The sequence below is a fragment of the Bombus affinis genome, chromosome 6 (assembly GCF_024516045.1).
Source record: "Bombus affinis isolate iyBomAffi1 chromosome 6, iyBomAffi1.2, whole genome shotgun sequence".
NCBI lineage: Eukaryota > Metazoa > Arthropoda > Insecta > Hymenoptera > Apidae > Bombus > Bombus affinis.
In genome coordinates this window covers 2,567,165-2,584,480 of record NC_066349.1, presented here as the reverse complement: position 1 = coordinate 2,584,480, position 17,316 = coordinate 2,567,165, and the positions used below count along the sequence as shown (strand labels likewise).

Sequence of the window (17,316 nt, the reverse complement as noted above, 5' to 3'; positions counted from 1 at the left end):
AACCACGAAAATCCAAGAACGTAATCGAAGTACGTATTTCGTAATTTACGATTTAATTTCCCGATTTACTCTCGAATTTCGCTTAAGCCACCACAACTCCCAACCCGGTAAACCAAAACTCGGTTGGAAACGCGAGTTTCGCTGCGCAGCTCAAAGCCGAAACTCCGTAGCAGTACATCGACGGATGCTCGATTTCCAAGCGGAAGAAGCTTTCGAACGCGCGTGCCTCGAGCGCCAACGAGATTAACGCAACTTTCCTCGTGATCCGACGTTTCCACCTGCGGCGTCTGTTCCGTTTAACGGAATCGCTCGATCGACGTTTTATCCGGTCGGTAAATGGCGAGGGCGCGCGTCGACGCATCGACGAAGATCGGAACGGAAAATACACCGCGAAAACGCAAACAGTTCGTAACGGTGGATTATAGTTAGACGAAAATGGCGTTATTAAAGCGATTTTCATTTCCATGACGATCCATTTCCCGTGCTTGGCCGCACCAACTCTAAAGACCGTCACCAGCCGCATTTCCAGGAATAATTATGAAATTTCATTTTCCTCGCGGAATTCCGCAAATAATTATCCACGCATACGGTCCACCATACGGTGAAGTTCTCTCTCGGAACGGAGACAAAGCGACGGCCAAGAGCTTTGTTAAACCGTCATCCGTACCGGGATGGGTCGCTCGTTTCTCGAACAGAGGACCGCTTTAACCGGTCCGGCTATCTCGCTCGTTGTCAGCATCCTCTTTCGCAAACGCGACATCCAGCGCGACGAATAGCGGCTACGAGTCGAGCACCGAGCTTTATAAACGCTGCCGTGAGTAAGTACGGAACCGATTACTCGAAACGAATGCCGAGAGTGGGTGGACGCGACCGGACAAAGGAACGTGCCATCGATTTTCTTCGTTCGACGAATTGGAAACTCGATTCGGGGGGGGGGGGTGAGGAGAGGGGAAGAAAACAAAACCGACCGGACGCGTGTGTTCCGGCGTTACGAGCCGATTTTATCCGAGTGCAACGCTCTCATAGGATATACGTCGATTGCCAAAGCTACGACATCGGTAGTTACGAAATTGTCACGTCGTTTCTAATAGCGGAACGCGATTCGCCTCGTGTCTATTTTTCGTGTCATGCTTTACGTTTAAATGGCTGTTAAACGATCGACGACACCCAGATATACGGCGCGTCCGCGTCGTGGAGCAATCGATCGCGGGTTGAAAGATTAATCAGAACACCTCCGGCGATACCTCCGCTTCGTCTTTCCGCGGCAAGAAATTCGTGTCTAGAACGGCGGGTCGAATAGGATTTCCACGCACCTTCTCTATCTTCGCCGCCTCCTCACCCGCCGCCGGTATTACTTCCAATAGCATGATTTAATATGTATTATTATTATTATATTATTATTTATTATATGTATATATATTATTTATTTATTTATTTATTTATTTATTTATTTATTTATTTATTTATTTATTTATTTATCGCTAACGGGCCCCTTTGGTATACAAAGCTGAGAGAATTGGGTTAGAGGCATGACTTGCATATATATTACAAGTATGTATAATATAAACATTTAAAATGAGACACCGAATCAGAAAAATTGAACATATCGGTGAACTCTTTAGCTCGGTAACCTTTTGCACTCGACGGCCTTTTCGGTCGGGCGTAGCAGCAACTCGAGGAGATCTTGCGCGCATGTGACGAGTGTCTCGCAGGTAATATACAATGATTTTATACAAAAATTAACTTAAAAACACGTCATATTTTAATAATCCATATATATTTACATCTTTGAGCATATAATTTTTTAATATTTCTTCTGTATTTTTTTGTACGATAATTTATAAAACATCTGCTAAACATCCTTGGCTTGTCGAGACAAGTATCGCAATAATAAGTTGTTTCGTGTCTTCTCCTGCTTCGTTTCGGTAAGAACACACCTTACAATATTTCTTTGTTCTTGTTAAAATTACACGCAGCTTTCCATTTAACCGAATTTCTTCATAATTAGCAGTCGACGTGGAAGCTCGATCTCGCGGTTGTCGAATATCTTCTCTCAACCGGTCTACCATAGTTTTTATAAATCGCAGGTGGTTAAGTGGCATTTCGTTTTTTTGCTTTTTTACAGAATATATGCATTGATTAAACAAATTTCCAAATCCTTTTGTTTAGCTTCTAAATTTGCGAAACTGTAATACTTGTGCCACGATCGCCGAATCTGAACTACCGTCACAGACGTTGGCAGAACCATAGTTTTGGAAGAATTTGGACATAAATATTTCATCTCCATTTGAAAGTGTAACACTTCATACTCCATAACAAACGATATAAAGAGCCGAGGAATCTATTTACGAGCCAATACTGCACTCTCGTCAATTGGAGAGGTCGAAATTTAGCATAAACAGGTCGCCTCTCATTCTCCTCTCGAGTTGCCACACGGAACGTTGTGGTGACGGAAAATAGCCTCTCGAGTCCAAAGGGTTAAATAATCTTGGTGACGACGTCAACGTGTCTAAAGCGAGAGGAACGAGGTCGAGGTGAAAATGCGAAACGCCTGACGCCTTCCAGATGCATGGATGTTAATGTTAGTAAGAACCGTTGGACGATAAACATATCTGTCGATATAATATACGAGGACCTGGTTCTTTCGAACACAAATTTTCCGAACGTAAGATTCTATATTTCAGGCTACTATTTCATCCCATGACGTAGGTAGGTAGGAGAAATTTCTCGAATAGTCACCGGTGCTTTTGAGCAGTGCAGCCGCCGAGTCGTTGGTCGAGACGCGCGTCGAGGAGACGTCGGATCGCGCAAGAACTCTCGTCGCGTATTACGTGGCCACGTGCACGCGTAATATTCAGCATATACGGTTGGATGGGAGGACAAATTCGAACACGTGCGTATGAGCTTGTGTTGAGACGCGTCACGTATCGCGATGCATACACCTTATGCGTACATAGGTTCTCCGATGGAACTGCGTTAAACCACGTGACCTATCCACTGACGAATGCGCGTCATCTACAGATCTTGCATCACGATCTGTGCAACGCAGCCTGGAAACAACCGATCGATCGGCCGGTCTTCTCTCGCGGTAATTCCAGCGACGCGACCCGACGTCCAAATTTAACGCACATTGCGCGACATCTCAGCGAGGAAAGAATGACAGCTCGACGTGTATTCCCGGTTGCGTTTGCGATTGTACGCGAGACAACGCTCGACGATAACCGGCAACAATACCATCGGCCTCATACTTGAACAGCTTCAGAAAGAAATACCAGCCTGTTCCTTGACACGAAGCACGGCCACAGCCGATACGAGAGAACGTGTCTCGATGCACGTGTGGCTCACGTGCCACGACGTGCATATGCCTACGCCTATCTATATCTAAGGTTTGCGGTTGGTCAGGATGGGCTGCGATTCATCGTCGGATACGCGTTCCACCGCTGTACGCTTTCGGAATCGTTTCACGAATGTTCGCCAACAGCATCGTCTTAACCGTTTCAGTCCCATGCAGAGCGATCGCGCTGTTTAAATTTTATGTCGGAAAGACCCAGTACATTTGAACGCTACGAACGATTGACGGTATTTTGTACTTCATTGTTATCTTCTCAGCAATTTTTATTGAACAAAACTTGAAATATTTATAAACTAATAGTACGCATATATAATAGTATAGATGTATTTCATAAAAATAACAAATATGACGAGCGCTATTGCGCCGCCTGTTTCTCTTCGCAATTAATTAAGACAAGCGCTATCGCGCTGTTCGGGATTTTTCCACTCTGTTTTTTCAAAGACCCCTGCGACTTAAACGGTTAAGGACGCTTTCATCGTTTCGTTCTCCCCAGCCATTCGTCAAGACGTGTTCACGTTCAAACACTCTGAATACCGCTGCTACAGAATTTACCGATCAAGGATACGCTTGCATGGAACCGAGCAACAAAACGCGACTATCTAGGTGATTCCACTTTGGGATGCCGGAAAGCGTTTTATTCTCGCGGAGAAAGTTCTCGTGAAAGAACGAAAAGAAAACGAAGTGGAAGAAAACGGTCGACTTATCGAAACGCGTGTGTGGTCGTACGCGTTTACGTGACCGATCGTAAAAGACGGAAGAATCGCCGGCCGCGAAAGCGTTGACCGAAAAAGCCGAAGAAATCCGCGATCGACAGCGAAGAGACTTTTTAGCCGTGCGAGAAAAGCCGCTTCTCGCGCTCTTCTTCCTCTTGACATTCGCATTTGCCGTTTCCTCGTATCGCTTAACATCCTCGAGACTCTTTTATTTTTCTCAGAGATGAGCAGCGAAATGCGCGAAGGAACGTCTCGAGTTGGAAATCTTTTGGAAAACGACATTTTATTGTCACGTCCGTTCGTCGATCGGTTCTATCGTTACCTGAGCTCGAAGCACGATCCGCCGACGTCCGCCGAGCGTCGGCGTTACTCCGCGTGGATCAATAATCGTCGATCGATCGTTTTTTCCGACCCATCGCCTTGGCTATAGTTGCCGAGTAATGGTTTCGCGGTATGGTTAGATCTATCAGAAATAACCAATCGGATCCGCGTTCCTTTGGCTTGTTTTTTTTATTCTGTCTATTATACTCGATCCTCGCGAAGCAGGATGTAGCCCTGGACGTAGGTAGAAACGAAGAACGGTGGCCGGTGACTCGCGATACCAAGGCTAGGCCACGAACAGCGATAGGTTGAAGAAAGAGTTCCGAGAATTCCGGTTACCGTGACGAAGAAAGGACGCGCAATTCCTTTCATGGCTTTAACAGAGCTTCTCGGAATCGCGCGTGGGTAGTTTTATTCAAACTTTTGCCTCTGCCTCTGCTTCTCCTTCGCACTCCATTTCTCCTTCGTCTTCGTTACTTGTTTCGTTATAAGTTGGAGGAGAAATCGAGGGACGTAGAAGTCGGCGGACTCGATCGATATCGCCGAGCAACTTGTACGCTCAGGGGAACGATCGAGGGAGGAGAAGAAGACAGTAGCCCCTGGTAGCGCGGTCATTTTTCTCCTCTCTCCGGTGTCGCGCGATTCGTCTACTTCGGCGAGGACGACGTCTCGAGATTTCCATTAATCTCGAAGAAAATCGTTTCTTTCGCTTCCAGATTATAGATTTCCACGAAAGTTCAGCGTTCGCATTTCCGGACGAGTGAATCTTTCTCTTGGAAACGGGGCTGGTAACGTCGACGGAAAAAAGGTGGCGAAAACTTCGCGTCCTGGTAACATTTTCCGCAGGAGACTTCCGCATCGCCACGATTGCCGAACCATCGGCGGAACCGGTTCTTCCACGCGCTTTCGTATCAAAGGCGGGGCGATACCATCGAGAAACGAGCAACCGCGCGACCGCGCCAAGTCGACGTCATCCCGCAGTCTTTCGTCCTTACGTCGCTTAATTGATCAAGCTCCTCGCGCTAGGCCGGCCAGACGTATGCTCGGTGGCCTTTGCCATAACCGGACTAGTCGATCAGGCGCCTCGGTTCCCCCAACCAAACCACCTCGGTTCCTCGACCAAAGCGTAGCAGCTTAATATTCCCGTCTTACTACACATACGACTATGTACGAACTTTGTTGAAACGCTATGAAACTACTCCGATAGATCGAACTCTTAACGCCGTGGCTCGCTTTTTTCCCTTTTCATCGGTTCCCATTTCATCGTCATTAGCAATCGCGCAATCCCTTTTGAAACATTAGTGCCTTTGACCAGCACGCTTGTTCACGTACTCGACACGCATGCAAACACGTGCACTACGTTCGGCGCATAGTTTGATACCACAGAATTCGCTCGACTGACCTCGATTCTTTAGAAAAGTTTCTTTTCCAGCGAGCCGCTACTCGCACTAGCTGGGCGAAGCTTGAACGGAAGGGAGTAGAGTGCAAGTTTCCGGTGGCGCGCGACCTCCCGGACACGTTTAGCGTACAAAAGCAACACAGGTGCGAGGATAATCCGCGGTTCGTGGCTATGCATATGCATTCCGGGATGCACACGAGTGCCCGATAAGGTATCACGCTTCCTCGTCGGCTTGCCCGTGGGCTACGTCGCTGTAAATACGGACGAGACCTTCGGAGATTTGCGACGAGAGTGTACACCGAGAGAAAAGAGAGTCGTCGTACGTTCCCGGGTCGTTCTTTCGTCGACCGCTTTAGCGCGCTCGCTCGAGCTCAGGACATCCCGACAGAGTAAATGGACGCGCGTATTCTCGCAGTACTCTCCCGGGATAAACTCTCGTTTGCCTTCTTTACGTGTTGGTTGGATTTTCTTCGGCGGGAGAGGTCAGACGAGAGACGCGGGAGAGCGTAGAACGGCGGTCGACGTTCGGAAATAGCCAGGAGAGATAGCGCAGGCTGTATCGGCTAATTGCATTACTGGCAGCATCATCGGAGCAACCTGCTCTCTCTTGTTGCGAGATCATACGCGTTTAGTTAATGTACGCGGTGCACAACCATTCCGTGCACTTAGCTCTGAGGTATTGGCTCGTAATTCTCTCCCTCGGCGTCTCTCCGTCAGCCGACTCGCCGCCGACGCTAAACGCGTATGCATATTTATACGGGCCGAGTTTCAACGGGTTACTCGCTCGAAAATTAATTTCCACTTGGCCGCTTTCGAGTCTGCAACGTCGCGCAACCCACGATACGCAACAAACGATACCGTCGTTACGCATCGCCGCTAAACGTCCGTACTCCCTGCGGGCTCAGCCTCTCCGCTATTTTCTAAGAATTCTACGAAAAGATAATGCATTTCTCGTTCTCGCAAATCGATTGCTATTTCCACTCGAACTTTCCGAGTAGCAAATAGCTTGCGAAGATGGAATACCCGGCATGTGCAATGAACGAGCCATTGCATCTTACTTACGAGTAGTACTCGATCCTTATGCAATAGCGAACCTTGGGTATTCGATTTGATTACAAGTAGATATGTTGGCTTGGCAACTAAGTGATTGCGGATTTTGTCAATACCACCTAATGACAAAATCCGCAATCACTTAGTTGCCAACTCAATATATCGAACTCGATCGTATAGAACTGTGACGTTTATGCAGGTAACACGTCCGAATAAAATGGAAAATGCCGTCATTCGGTAATCTCGGTACTCCTGAGAGACTGGTTTTCGGGATTTGCGCGGTCGAGCGATATGTTTGTCGCGTTCTATCTCGAAGATGGTTTGTAATCTGGCGGAACGCGACTGCCGAACCATCGCGAACGTAACCAAAGGGAGATGGTGCAAGGGCGAGTAAGGACTCGGTTCGGCGGCTGTCCTTTCTTGTCTGCATTCCGCTTCGTTTCACCGATTCGGCCTTCCATTTTCCACGAACGAACGCCGCACGTCTACCGTCCAAGCGACGATTTAACCGGAAAAGCTCGTTTCGCTCACTGCAACGCGACCAAGAATAATGCCCTGCCATCGAATGAACTTTGTACCGGAAGCCGATGCGATAGAAATTGCAGGGAAACAAGGTTGTCGCACGGGGACAGAGACAGATATCTCTAATGAAAATCGAAGAGATCGAGAGCGCTGAATAAGCGGGCACGCGGACATCGAGCAGAATGAAACGAGGGTTGCTGCGGAAAACGTAGATAGGATTATAGCGTTATATCCCCGGCCGCCGGCAAATTCAACTGCAATTCTTCCCGATGAAATTCGACAAAGAATTGGGACACGCGATCGTTTAATTACGCCACTTTCATTTCGCTATCGCTTAACATCGATATTCCCTTCGACGAACACGCGACGCGACTTACTAAGAATTTTATCGGACGTTTCCATTCTGGATCTATTCCGCGTGATGAACAAACGCAACGAAACGGTTTCTAAATAGTCCAAAGTTGCTTACAAATTGTTCAGGCTCGGCAAGTTATTCTATTTTGACTTAACACTTTGACTGCCACGTTGGTCACATATGACCGGCCACGGTTTCTCCTGTGACACCACAGTGGTCATTGGTGACCGGAGCGCTTTAACTTGTTACAATTGTAAAAATTGAATGAAAATTGACTGTTAGGATATTTTGAATATAACCGATAAATAGAAAAAATTTGAACAAATAAATATTTTTATTAGAACATCGATAAAAAAATGAGAACAAATCTTGCATCTAACGGTGCACTGCGTTAAAATACTTTAAACATAAATGTGGATCATCAATATAATCTGGACAATAGATGGGCACCTTTTTGGTCCGATTCTTAGCAATTTTTGGTCCTAACTGTTTAACATTTTTTTTATAGCATTCTCTGCAAAATTTTCGTGCCAGGTACGCTTGCCCTTCTTTCTTCTCCATTTTGTGTCGCAATCTTTGCGGAATAAGTATATTTGACGGTTCTGGGGAATGGCATTGTGTGAGGTGCATTGCGAGTGCCATTCTGAAATCTGATACATTGATTTTTATTTTTGTTGCTTTTTTATAGAGTATCGTCGCGTTTGAAATTGATGTATTTAACAATAACTCTAAAGCTAATTTTATATACCAGTTGAGGGTTCTTCTATGTGGTGTAGAATATGCTACCATTTGATCTGATAAATCTACAGCACATTTTCCGCTGTTGTAATCTACCACTACCCATTGGTTTACCACAAACATTATTTTTTTTTTGTATCTCTACCATTTCAGCCGAATGTTTTGTTGAAATCATAAAAATGTCACGCTTGTCTCTCCACCTTACTATTATATATTGTATGAGCAAATACTATTTACTAACATCTTCTATACATTTCAATATATTCTGAACGTTTTGTTTATGACGAAATAACGAATGCGAATGGTTTGTTGAAATAAACAAAGCCTTGTTATAATATGTCGCTATCAACTGTTACCAAGGCGTCACGGTGGTCACCTGGTAACTACCAATAAGATAAACGGTCCATTGGGGAAGAATGTTGTCTTACATTATCAATTTATTATTATTTTGCCATTATATACTTTGAATAATAAAAATATTTCCGTGACGTGCTGAGCGAAACATGTGATTTTGGCGTGGCAAAGTGTTAAGGTAACATGCACTTGCTACTTCTATTGAAATAGCCACGTTAGAGAGAGAAGGCGTTCTATAGAACTTGCTGATATGTACATACTTGTAACTGCGAGGTATTTTTAGCGCTCTCAGCAGTACTGCTGGAGAACAAAGTATTGGCCAAGCGGGTTTCGATGGCTCGATGCGAATAGCCGCGTTTAAAAGGTTGCGTCGCGTCGCTACAAATTCAAAGGATCAAATGACGCACTGGTCGAAAGAGAACGCACGCCATCGTGAGATCGCGAGGAAATTCGTTCTAATCGAGCTTCCTCGAATCCACAGCACGCAGATATGTGCGACGCGTGCTTCTGCCCCGGAGTTATCTGTCGGAGCACCGGCGCGCCGCGGCATGCTTTCTCGACGAGAAATTCTCGCCCACGCGCCGTTCCTCTCCTGGCCTCTTGCACACCGAACGCGGTTTAATTTCCGAGAAAAAGAATCGATTTGCGGCTCTTGGAACTACCATCTACGCGAAGCGTGTGACGCATAGATATCGACTTTGTGTTTTCTGTGAGCGCGAGCAATCGGTCTGCGCCGCGCTGCGCCGGCCTTCTCCCGCCGAACGTAAATCATCCTGGGAATCGTGGCCCGCGAAAGAGAACGAAAAGGCGATCGGTCGAACAACGTAAATAACCAAGGCCGAAGCCAATTTTCACCGACCGTATCGATCCGACGCGGTGTATATACCTGCTACGATGCAAGTTTTCTGGCAGCGACTCTTGTGCTCAACTCGGAGCGCGGCCATCGCTCCGCGAAATAAACAGGAAATGGTGTAATTGTCGCGCGATAATACCGCGACGATATTGGAATTATCGAGGTGAATGATATCGAGAATGCCTCGAGTCGCTGTCGATGAAAACGAGGCATCGAGTGCGTTTGCTTCGCAGCTCCGCTTGTTCCGCATCGTGAAATTTCAATTTCTTCTGCGGATTTCTATAATACACTCTCGACGATACTTTCGATTCGACGAGCTCTTTTTCTTTCTCTGTCTCTGTCTCTTATCTCATATCCGCTTTCGACCGACCCTTGGTTCTCGAGTTATCGTGGAAAGAAAACGTTATAAACAGGTTTTGCAGAAGCTGAAACAAATGGAATCGGGACTCGTCTATTCGCGCGAACGACGCGTGCGCCGATTTATCCATTAATGTGCGATAACGTATAATACAATGTAGAAAGTTGTTCGTTCAGCTCGTTTGAACAACATTCGCTAAACGTTCTCCGCGGACGAGTACCGTGGTGTGTCAGACGACAAAATGCGGAAACGTGTACGCGTCGCGACATTTCCGATCGTAACCGTGAATATACGTGTACGTGGACAAAACCACGGAGAAAATACTAACCGAGGACGGCGAGCGTGATATCTCCTTCGAGGATGGTCGTGTCGTTCCTCGCCTGACAAGAATACCGTCCCGCGTCGGAGCTTCTCACCTTCTGCGCGTAAATCGTCTGGTTCGCGCTCTCTGGATACAGGATGAAATGGCTCTCTCCACCTGGCCAAGGATAAGCCCTGTTGTCCTTGTACCTGCAACAATCAGCGCGACAACCTTATTATCTTCGCGAAAAATTCGAATACGCGACGCGAACCACGCGTAATCGCTTCGTACTTTTTCTCTTATTTTCTCCTCCCCTTCACACCTTTTCCCCGCTTAAATATAAACTATGCATGCTCGGCTCAAGCACAGTCCGTTCGACGTATTCATTTCTCGTTAATTTCGCGAAATTCACGCTCGATCGATCTTCTGGGGCATCGTGCGAGGCCTCGCTCGTACTCGCTGGAAACGCGAACTCATCGTTACGGAGACCCATGCGGTACTCTGTTCTAACACGAGAAGCAAGTAAACGAATAACCGTGTTCACTGGATCGGCTGATCGGTATAGTTAGCTATAAATTAGAGCCGATCGTAGTGGATAAGTGGCCGATCAGGTGGCGACGAACGAATCACGCTGCAAAATTTGTCACGTGAATCGATGTTGCTTCGATATTATTCTCGAATGTATTTCCATTATACTTTGTGTGTTGTAACGTTTATATACATATCATCTTTATTAACATGTCGAACACCGCGTCAGGCAGATCTGGGTTTTTTGTTAAATTATACGATACTTTAGAAAATGTTGGCAACATGTTGTAATATGAATACGAATATTTATTCGTGATACATATCAGTTACATATCAACTATAATTATAGACGTACGATTTTGTAATATTAATATTCTTTCTCGATTTCTTAACATTTTTTCTAGCTGCTTGTCTATGTAAGTACTGCCGACCTTTTTTTACTAACAACGCATGCTTCTCCTTTCTTTTCCTTTTTCTTCGCCCTCGAGCCACGCGTATATCCAAGGAAGCTAATCGTTTCTCATCAGTCTAATGCATAATTGCCATCGTCTCTCGCGTCTTTAACTTTTGCATTTACGTACGTTGGCCAAAGTGAATTCTACGAAGAGACACTCGATACGAACACTTTCTGAAAAGGTAAATGTAACGTGTTCCGTACAAAGTCTTTGCACGTTGAATTTTCGAAAAGTCGAAACTGCAACTCGAAGATCTTAGCTCTGTTGTTGAGGTTTGATCGTATCTACGCTTCGAACGAATAAATTCATTCTCATCGCTAATCGCACCATTCGCAATCGCAATCCTTTTTGCGATCAACGTGTTAATAAACGGAGATAACTTTCCGCTAGCGTACGTAAGTGTAAGTGCAGAATGTTTACATCTGTAGAACGCAAGCACACACGTACGAGGGACGAGTCGCGCGCGTTACAAAATTCTTCGAACCGAATTTCTGAAGGCACAGATGCTAGTACTAAAAAGATGGAAACAAGTGTAGTATGAGTTCGCGGTATTCCGTATACGATTCACGGTGCTAGAATTAACCGATGATGATAGATAGCAAAGCGGAGGAAAGGTTCGTGCGAAAGTGTAGGATTGGGGGCAATGAATAACGGTATTAGAAATTTTTTAAATGAAAAACGGATTCACCGCGATTCTCCTTGGCTCGAGAGATCGCAATTTCAGCAACATCATGCTTGTGCTGTAGGCACGATCAGCAACAAACATACTCTGCTCCAATCTATATGTTGCGAACCTAAGAAAACTATATTGCACGCTGTCAATGAACTATTTTCTTTCTTATTGAATTTTAACTGATTTGGCGGCCAGATAACGGACACATACTCATACATATAAAAATACATAAATAACGCATACAAAAATGCGTTATAAGAATTTGGTGATCCGAGGATTAGCAAAGTTGAAAGTACATCGGTCGACAAATCCCAATCTTCTATACGCATCGCTACCGATTTGCTGACGGTGGAAAGAGAAATTTAATAGTGATGCGTGTGTAAATAAAGTAGTTTCTTGTTAATCAGTATTCTTTTTTACGCGAACGTCCGTTACAGAGGTTTCGGCGATGCGACGATAGGCGCGTACTCGTCTTCCTATCTCGTGTGTCCGCGGAAAAGCGAGAAAACCAGCCCACTGCCCGTTCTTCGAGAACGCCAAGTTTGTTTGTTCTTGACTCTTCTCTACCTTTCCTCCGAGAACCCGTTATTTACGTTCGGCAAAGACACTCGCATATTACGCGTGGCAAATTACGAACAACGAGAAACGCGTTGTTCTCTCAGCGACGTTCCTTCCACGCGACGTCTTTACAGCACGCGTTTCATCACGGGCTATGTGCATATCTCTTTGCTTTTGTCAAATTGATCGCCAAATATTCGGTCGATTGATACGTCGTTTTCGGTTGTACAATTTTCATCAACCTTTCGAGTGCGCCAGTTTTAGACCAAATTTAATCCCGACTGTGCAATTTCTGATAATATCACGTTCTAATAATACACTCTTCCAGTGAGATTACTAGTAATAGTCTTTCGTCCATAAATTGTTAGATATTTTGTGCAGTATTGCTGCTACAGAATGTACATACTTTTGACATTATGCAATTTGAGCGCTTGACGTAAATTGCTAACTTTATGTCATAATAGAGATATGAAATTTCATAGTATAAACCTGCGCGTATATTACAATAGTTGCAGGATTAAATACTTTACGGATAAACAACAAGATTCAGTCAAGTCGTTTTGTCCGAAAATAAACAATTGTCCACTGACTTATGGATGAGATATTACAATACTTGGCGAATGAACGACATTACCGCGTCTCGATGAAGCGCCGAACGGAGTGTTTCGACGACGACGATTCGCGCGAGCCGGTTAGAAAAATTTAATAAAGCCCTTGCAACGACGCGAGAAGCACGCGAACGTCGCGGCAAATTACAGCGGTGCTCCTTATTTCGTGGAATAATTTCGGCGAACGTCCCGCTTCCGGCGACATGGCCGGTGATCGTGCTTTCTCGACTACTTTGCGGTAACCACGTGGAAACCTGCGCTTCCGACCTCGTTTTAAGCGGCAAATAATGATCGCGCGGAACAGAGAAAGAGAAGGAGAACGAGAACGAGAAGGAGAACGAGAACGAGAACGAGAACGAGAACGAGAACGAGAACGAGAACGAGAACGAGAACGAGAACGAGAACGAGAACGAGAACGAGAACGAGAACGAGAACGAGAACGAGAACGAGAACGAGAACGAGAACGAGAACGAGAACGAGAACGAGAACGAGAACGAGAACGAGAACGAGAACGAGAACGAGAACGAGAACGAGAACGAGAACGAGAACGAGAACGAGAACGAGAACGAGAACGAGAACGAGAACGAGAACGAGAACGAGAACGAGAACGAGAACGAGAACGAGAACGAGAACGAGAACGAGAACGAGAACGAGAACGAGAACGAGAACGAGAACGAGAACGAGAACGAGAACGAGAACGAGAACGAGAACGAGAACGAGAACGAGAACGAGAACGAGAACGAGAACGAGAACGAGAACGAGAACGGAAACGGAAATGGAAACGAGAACGGGAACGGGAACAGGAACGGGAACTGAAACTGGAACGGAACGGAAACGGGAACGAGAACGGGTGCGGGAGTGGGGAACGGTAGCGGGAACGGGAACGGGAACTGGAGCTGGAACGGGAACGGGAACTGGAGCGGGAACGGGAACGGGAACTGGAACGGAATGGAAACGGGAATGGGAACGGGAACGGGAACGGGAACGGGAACGGGAACGGGAACGGGAACGGAAACGGGAACGGGAACGGGAACGGAAACGGGAACGGGAACTGGAACGGAAACGGAAACGGAAACGGAAAAGGAAACGGGAACGGGAACAGGAACAGGAACAGGAACAGGAACGGGAACGGGAACTGGAACTGGAACGAAACGGGAACGGGAACGAGAACGGTAGCGGGAACGGGAACGGGAACGGGAACTGGAGCGGGAACGGGAACGGGAACTGGAGCGAGTACGGGAACGGGAACTGGAGCGGGAACGGGAACGGGAACGGGAACTGGAGCGGGAACGGGAACGGGAATGGGAACGGGAAAGGGAGCGGCAACGGGAACGGGAACTGGAACTGGAACGGGAACGGGAACTGGAACGGAACGGAAACGGGAATGGGAATGGGAACGGGAAAGGGAACGGGAACGGGAACGGAGCGGGAACGGGAATGGGAACAGGAAAGGGAGCGGGAACGGGAACGGAAACGGGAACGGAACGAGAATGCGAACGGGAGCGGAAACGGGAACTTGAATTGAGAAAGAGTCGATAAACGAGCTGTTCCCGCCAACTTTAATCGAGTTTCGCGCGGCGAGTTTCAGAAAGACGATCCATTGAAATCTGGCAGATTCTATTTATCCCGAAGCTTTTTACGCTTCTTTTTCAATTACCGGTTTCGATCATGCTCGATGAAACAATCTCGACAGTCTCCCCCCAGAGTCCGTTTTTCTCTCCTACGCTATAATAATCAAACACGGGTAATTTACCGTCCCGATGTTATTCGGCTCAAGCTCCAACGAAAACATTTCACGGTGTGTTTGTTTGAAGAAGAAGTCGATGGCTTCTCGCGCGTTTCTCCATTTCTATCGGGTCACTGAGATTTCGCCGTTTAACTCGATTCGCCGAGATATCAACTGCCGAGGTTTATCTCAATATTTTTACTCGAAACAGAAATCTCGTTATCTCTCTTCCTATTAATTCTTCTCTGCACGGTGATTAGCGATGGGACTAAGTTCTATATGTAGGTGTATTTATAAATTCGATTCAAATTCAATACCAAAGATCCTTTTCGCCAGACTCGAATATTGTTCATATAATGGTTAGTATACGTATTTGCGAACTATTCGATCTTCGCAAGCTATTTCGGTACCTCAAAATGAGTACACCGGTAGCTCGATTTACGCGGACTATCCGTTGCACGTGAACTCGTTTCACGCGAATGAAAATCGCGTAAATAAAGTCTGTCGGTACAAAATGAAATTATGTACACACATTGACGATCAACACAACGTAATGTGCTTTTATCCTTATCTCGTATAGCAGCGAAGCGACTGGCCGCGTAAATTAAGATCGCGACCAATGTATTTGCAAGCCTGAAAAATTTATTTACATTCGATATTAAAACCTTATCGACTACTAATCGACTCACGAGCGTTGTATATCAATTTTATTTTATTACTCGCACTTACAACTATATGCACGTAATATTTGATTGATAATATTTTATAGCAAATTACGATAACGGATTTCAATGATAACCAGGAAAAGTGATTTAAAGTACTCGTACAGGGTCCGAATCTGTCGCGTTTCAATTCGAATCTACTTGAAAATACTGCTCCTTCTTTTCGAAATACCGAACGCATCGGTCGAATGTTGAAATCTGCTCGCGACGTACTCGAGCTCATCACCAGCGGCGATCGACCATACCGATCGAAATTCGACGGGATGCTTGGCCGCACCGCGTTTCGACGGCCGGACGTGTGATCGTGCGGCAAGGAACACACAGTTGCTTGTCACGGTGGAAATACGCGACAGTCATTTTTCATAGTGCGCCACAAAAGAGGTTCTCTCTCCCTCGCAAATTGCAGAGCGGTCGCGGAACGACGGACAGGATACGGCGATTACGTAGGGACTCGAATCGATTTCGAGCCGAGTAATCTTCCACTTTTCTGTTCGCGGAACCGATTAGGGGAAAAAGCGAGCCGCTTCTACCGGTGTACACGTACGACATTTCCACCAAGCATTTTTGCCCGCTGCGTGTTTCACGACCGTGTTACTCGCGTCGCGTCGCGTCCACCATCTCTTCTCGGAAAGTTCATCGCCACCGACACGCTCCGAGTTCGATCGATCCCCCGCGCTTCGTCCCTTTTATTTTTTCTCGCGATCGCGTACGAGCCAAAGTTTTACGCGTTCGATCTTTCGTCGAATCTAACCTGTGCTTCACCAGTGACCAACTCAACGCATGTACCGAGTCAGCATGTCGTCGCTAGATTTTTTTGGCGCTTTGGAGCAACCTCGCTAAAGGCAGGGAGGAGCTCGCCCATGGCGGTTATCGTTCCTCTTCCTTGCTTTTTCCTACGATATATATGCATCTACCGAAAACCTGCACAGCAGACTAAATTTCGAGGTTCTTGAGACGACTGTCCGACTCGCTTTTTCAATATCTTTCGTACAGTTTGCTAGGTTGCATTTCCCCAAGTCGTGGTCCACGTATATGAGGGAATACACGAAGGAACGTTGAAAAAACACATATAAAAATACATACACAGTCGACCCGGTCTTGTACTCTGCAATCCGACACACGACATACAACGTTTTTCGCAATTTTCTCGGTAATTTTAGAAAATCGTCGAAATTCCGCAACGAAGACAGCAATGATCGCGTAGCACGCTCGCTAACCAAGTGGATGCTATTAAGGTTCGTTTCGCCGAGTCGAGAGACGCTTTTCCCAGAATTCTTTGTTTTTCTTCGCATGGCGGCAGAGTTTCGCGACGATAGTCGTCGTTACAGCGGAGTCGACTGCCTACGTAAATGACGCGAGATAGCGGGATCGTACGAAGCTAGAGAGTGGAGAACGAACGCGATTTTGCCACTTTTTCCCTCGCTTTTTCTCATTTTTCCCGTGGCCTTAGCCGACCGATTATCAACAGAGTCGATCGTCGTCGTTGGCGGGAAAAAAGGTTTCTAGGACGATCGCGCGTTTTCCGAGAAGTGACCGCGACACGAGATGCAGTCACGGCACGTACGCTTCCGCGCCGACCTTCGTGCTTTTTTGTCGCGAGAGTCTGAAAAAAAAAAGCTGGAGAAAATAGTCGCGCGACGCTTAGCCAACGTTAAATCCGCAGCCGCGGGCAATTTTCATATTTTTCTGTAGAAAATCATGCAGCGAATTTATATCTTGTATAAGTTTAG

General features: G+C 46.3%; 1 protein-coding gene across 1 annotated transcript in view; it reads right to left on the bottom strand.

Moving 5' to 3' along the window:
- The window catches only part of LOC126917136 (single Ig IL-1-related receptor-like), a 125,679-nt gene that overhangs the window by 34,382 nt on the left and 73,981 nt on the right, over window positions 1–17,316 (bottom strand). The window contains exon 2 of the mRNA XM_050723685.1: window positions 10,344–10,525. Within this exon, the coding sequence (XP_050579642.1) occupies window positions 10,344–10,525 (182 nt within the window). The remainder of the gene's footprint in view (window positions 1–10,343; window positions 10,526–17,316) is intronic.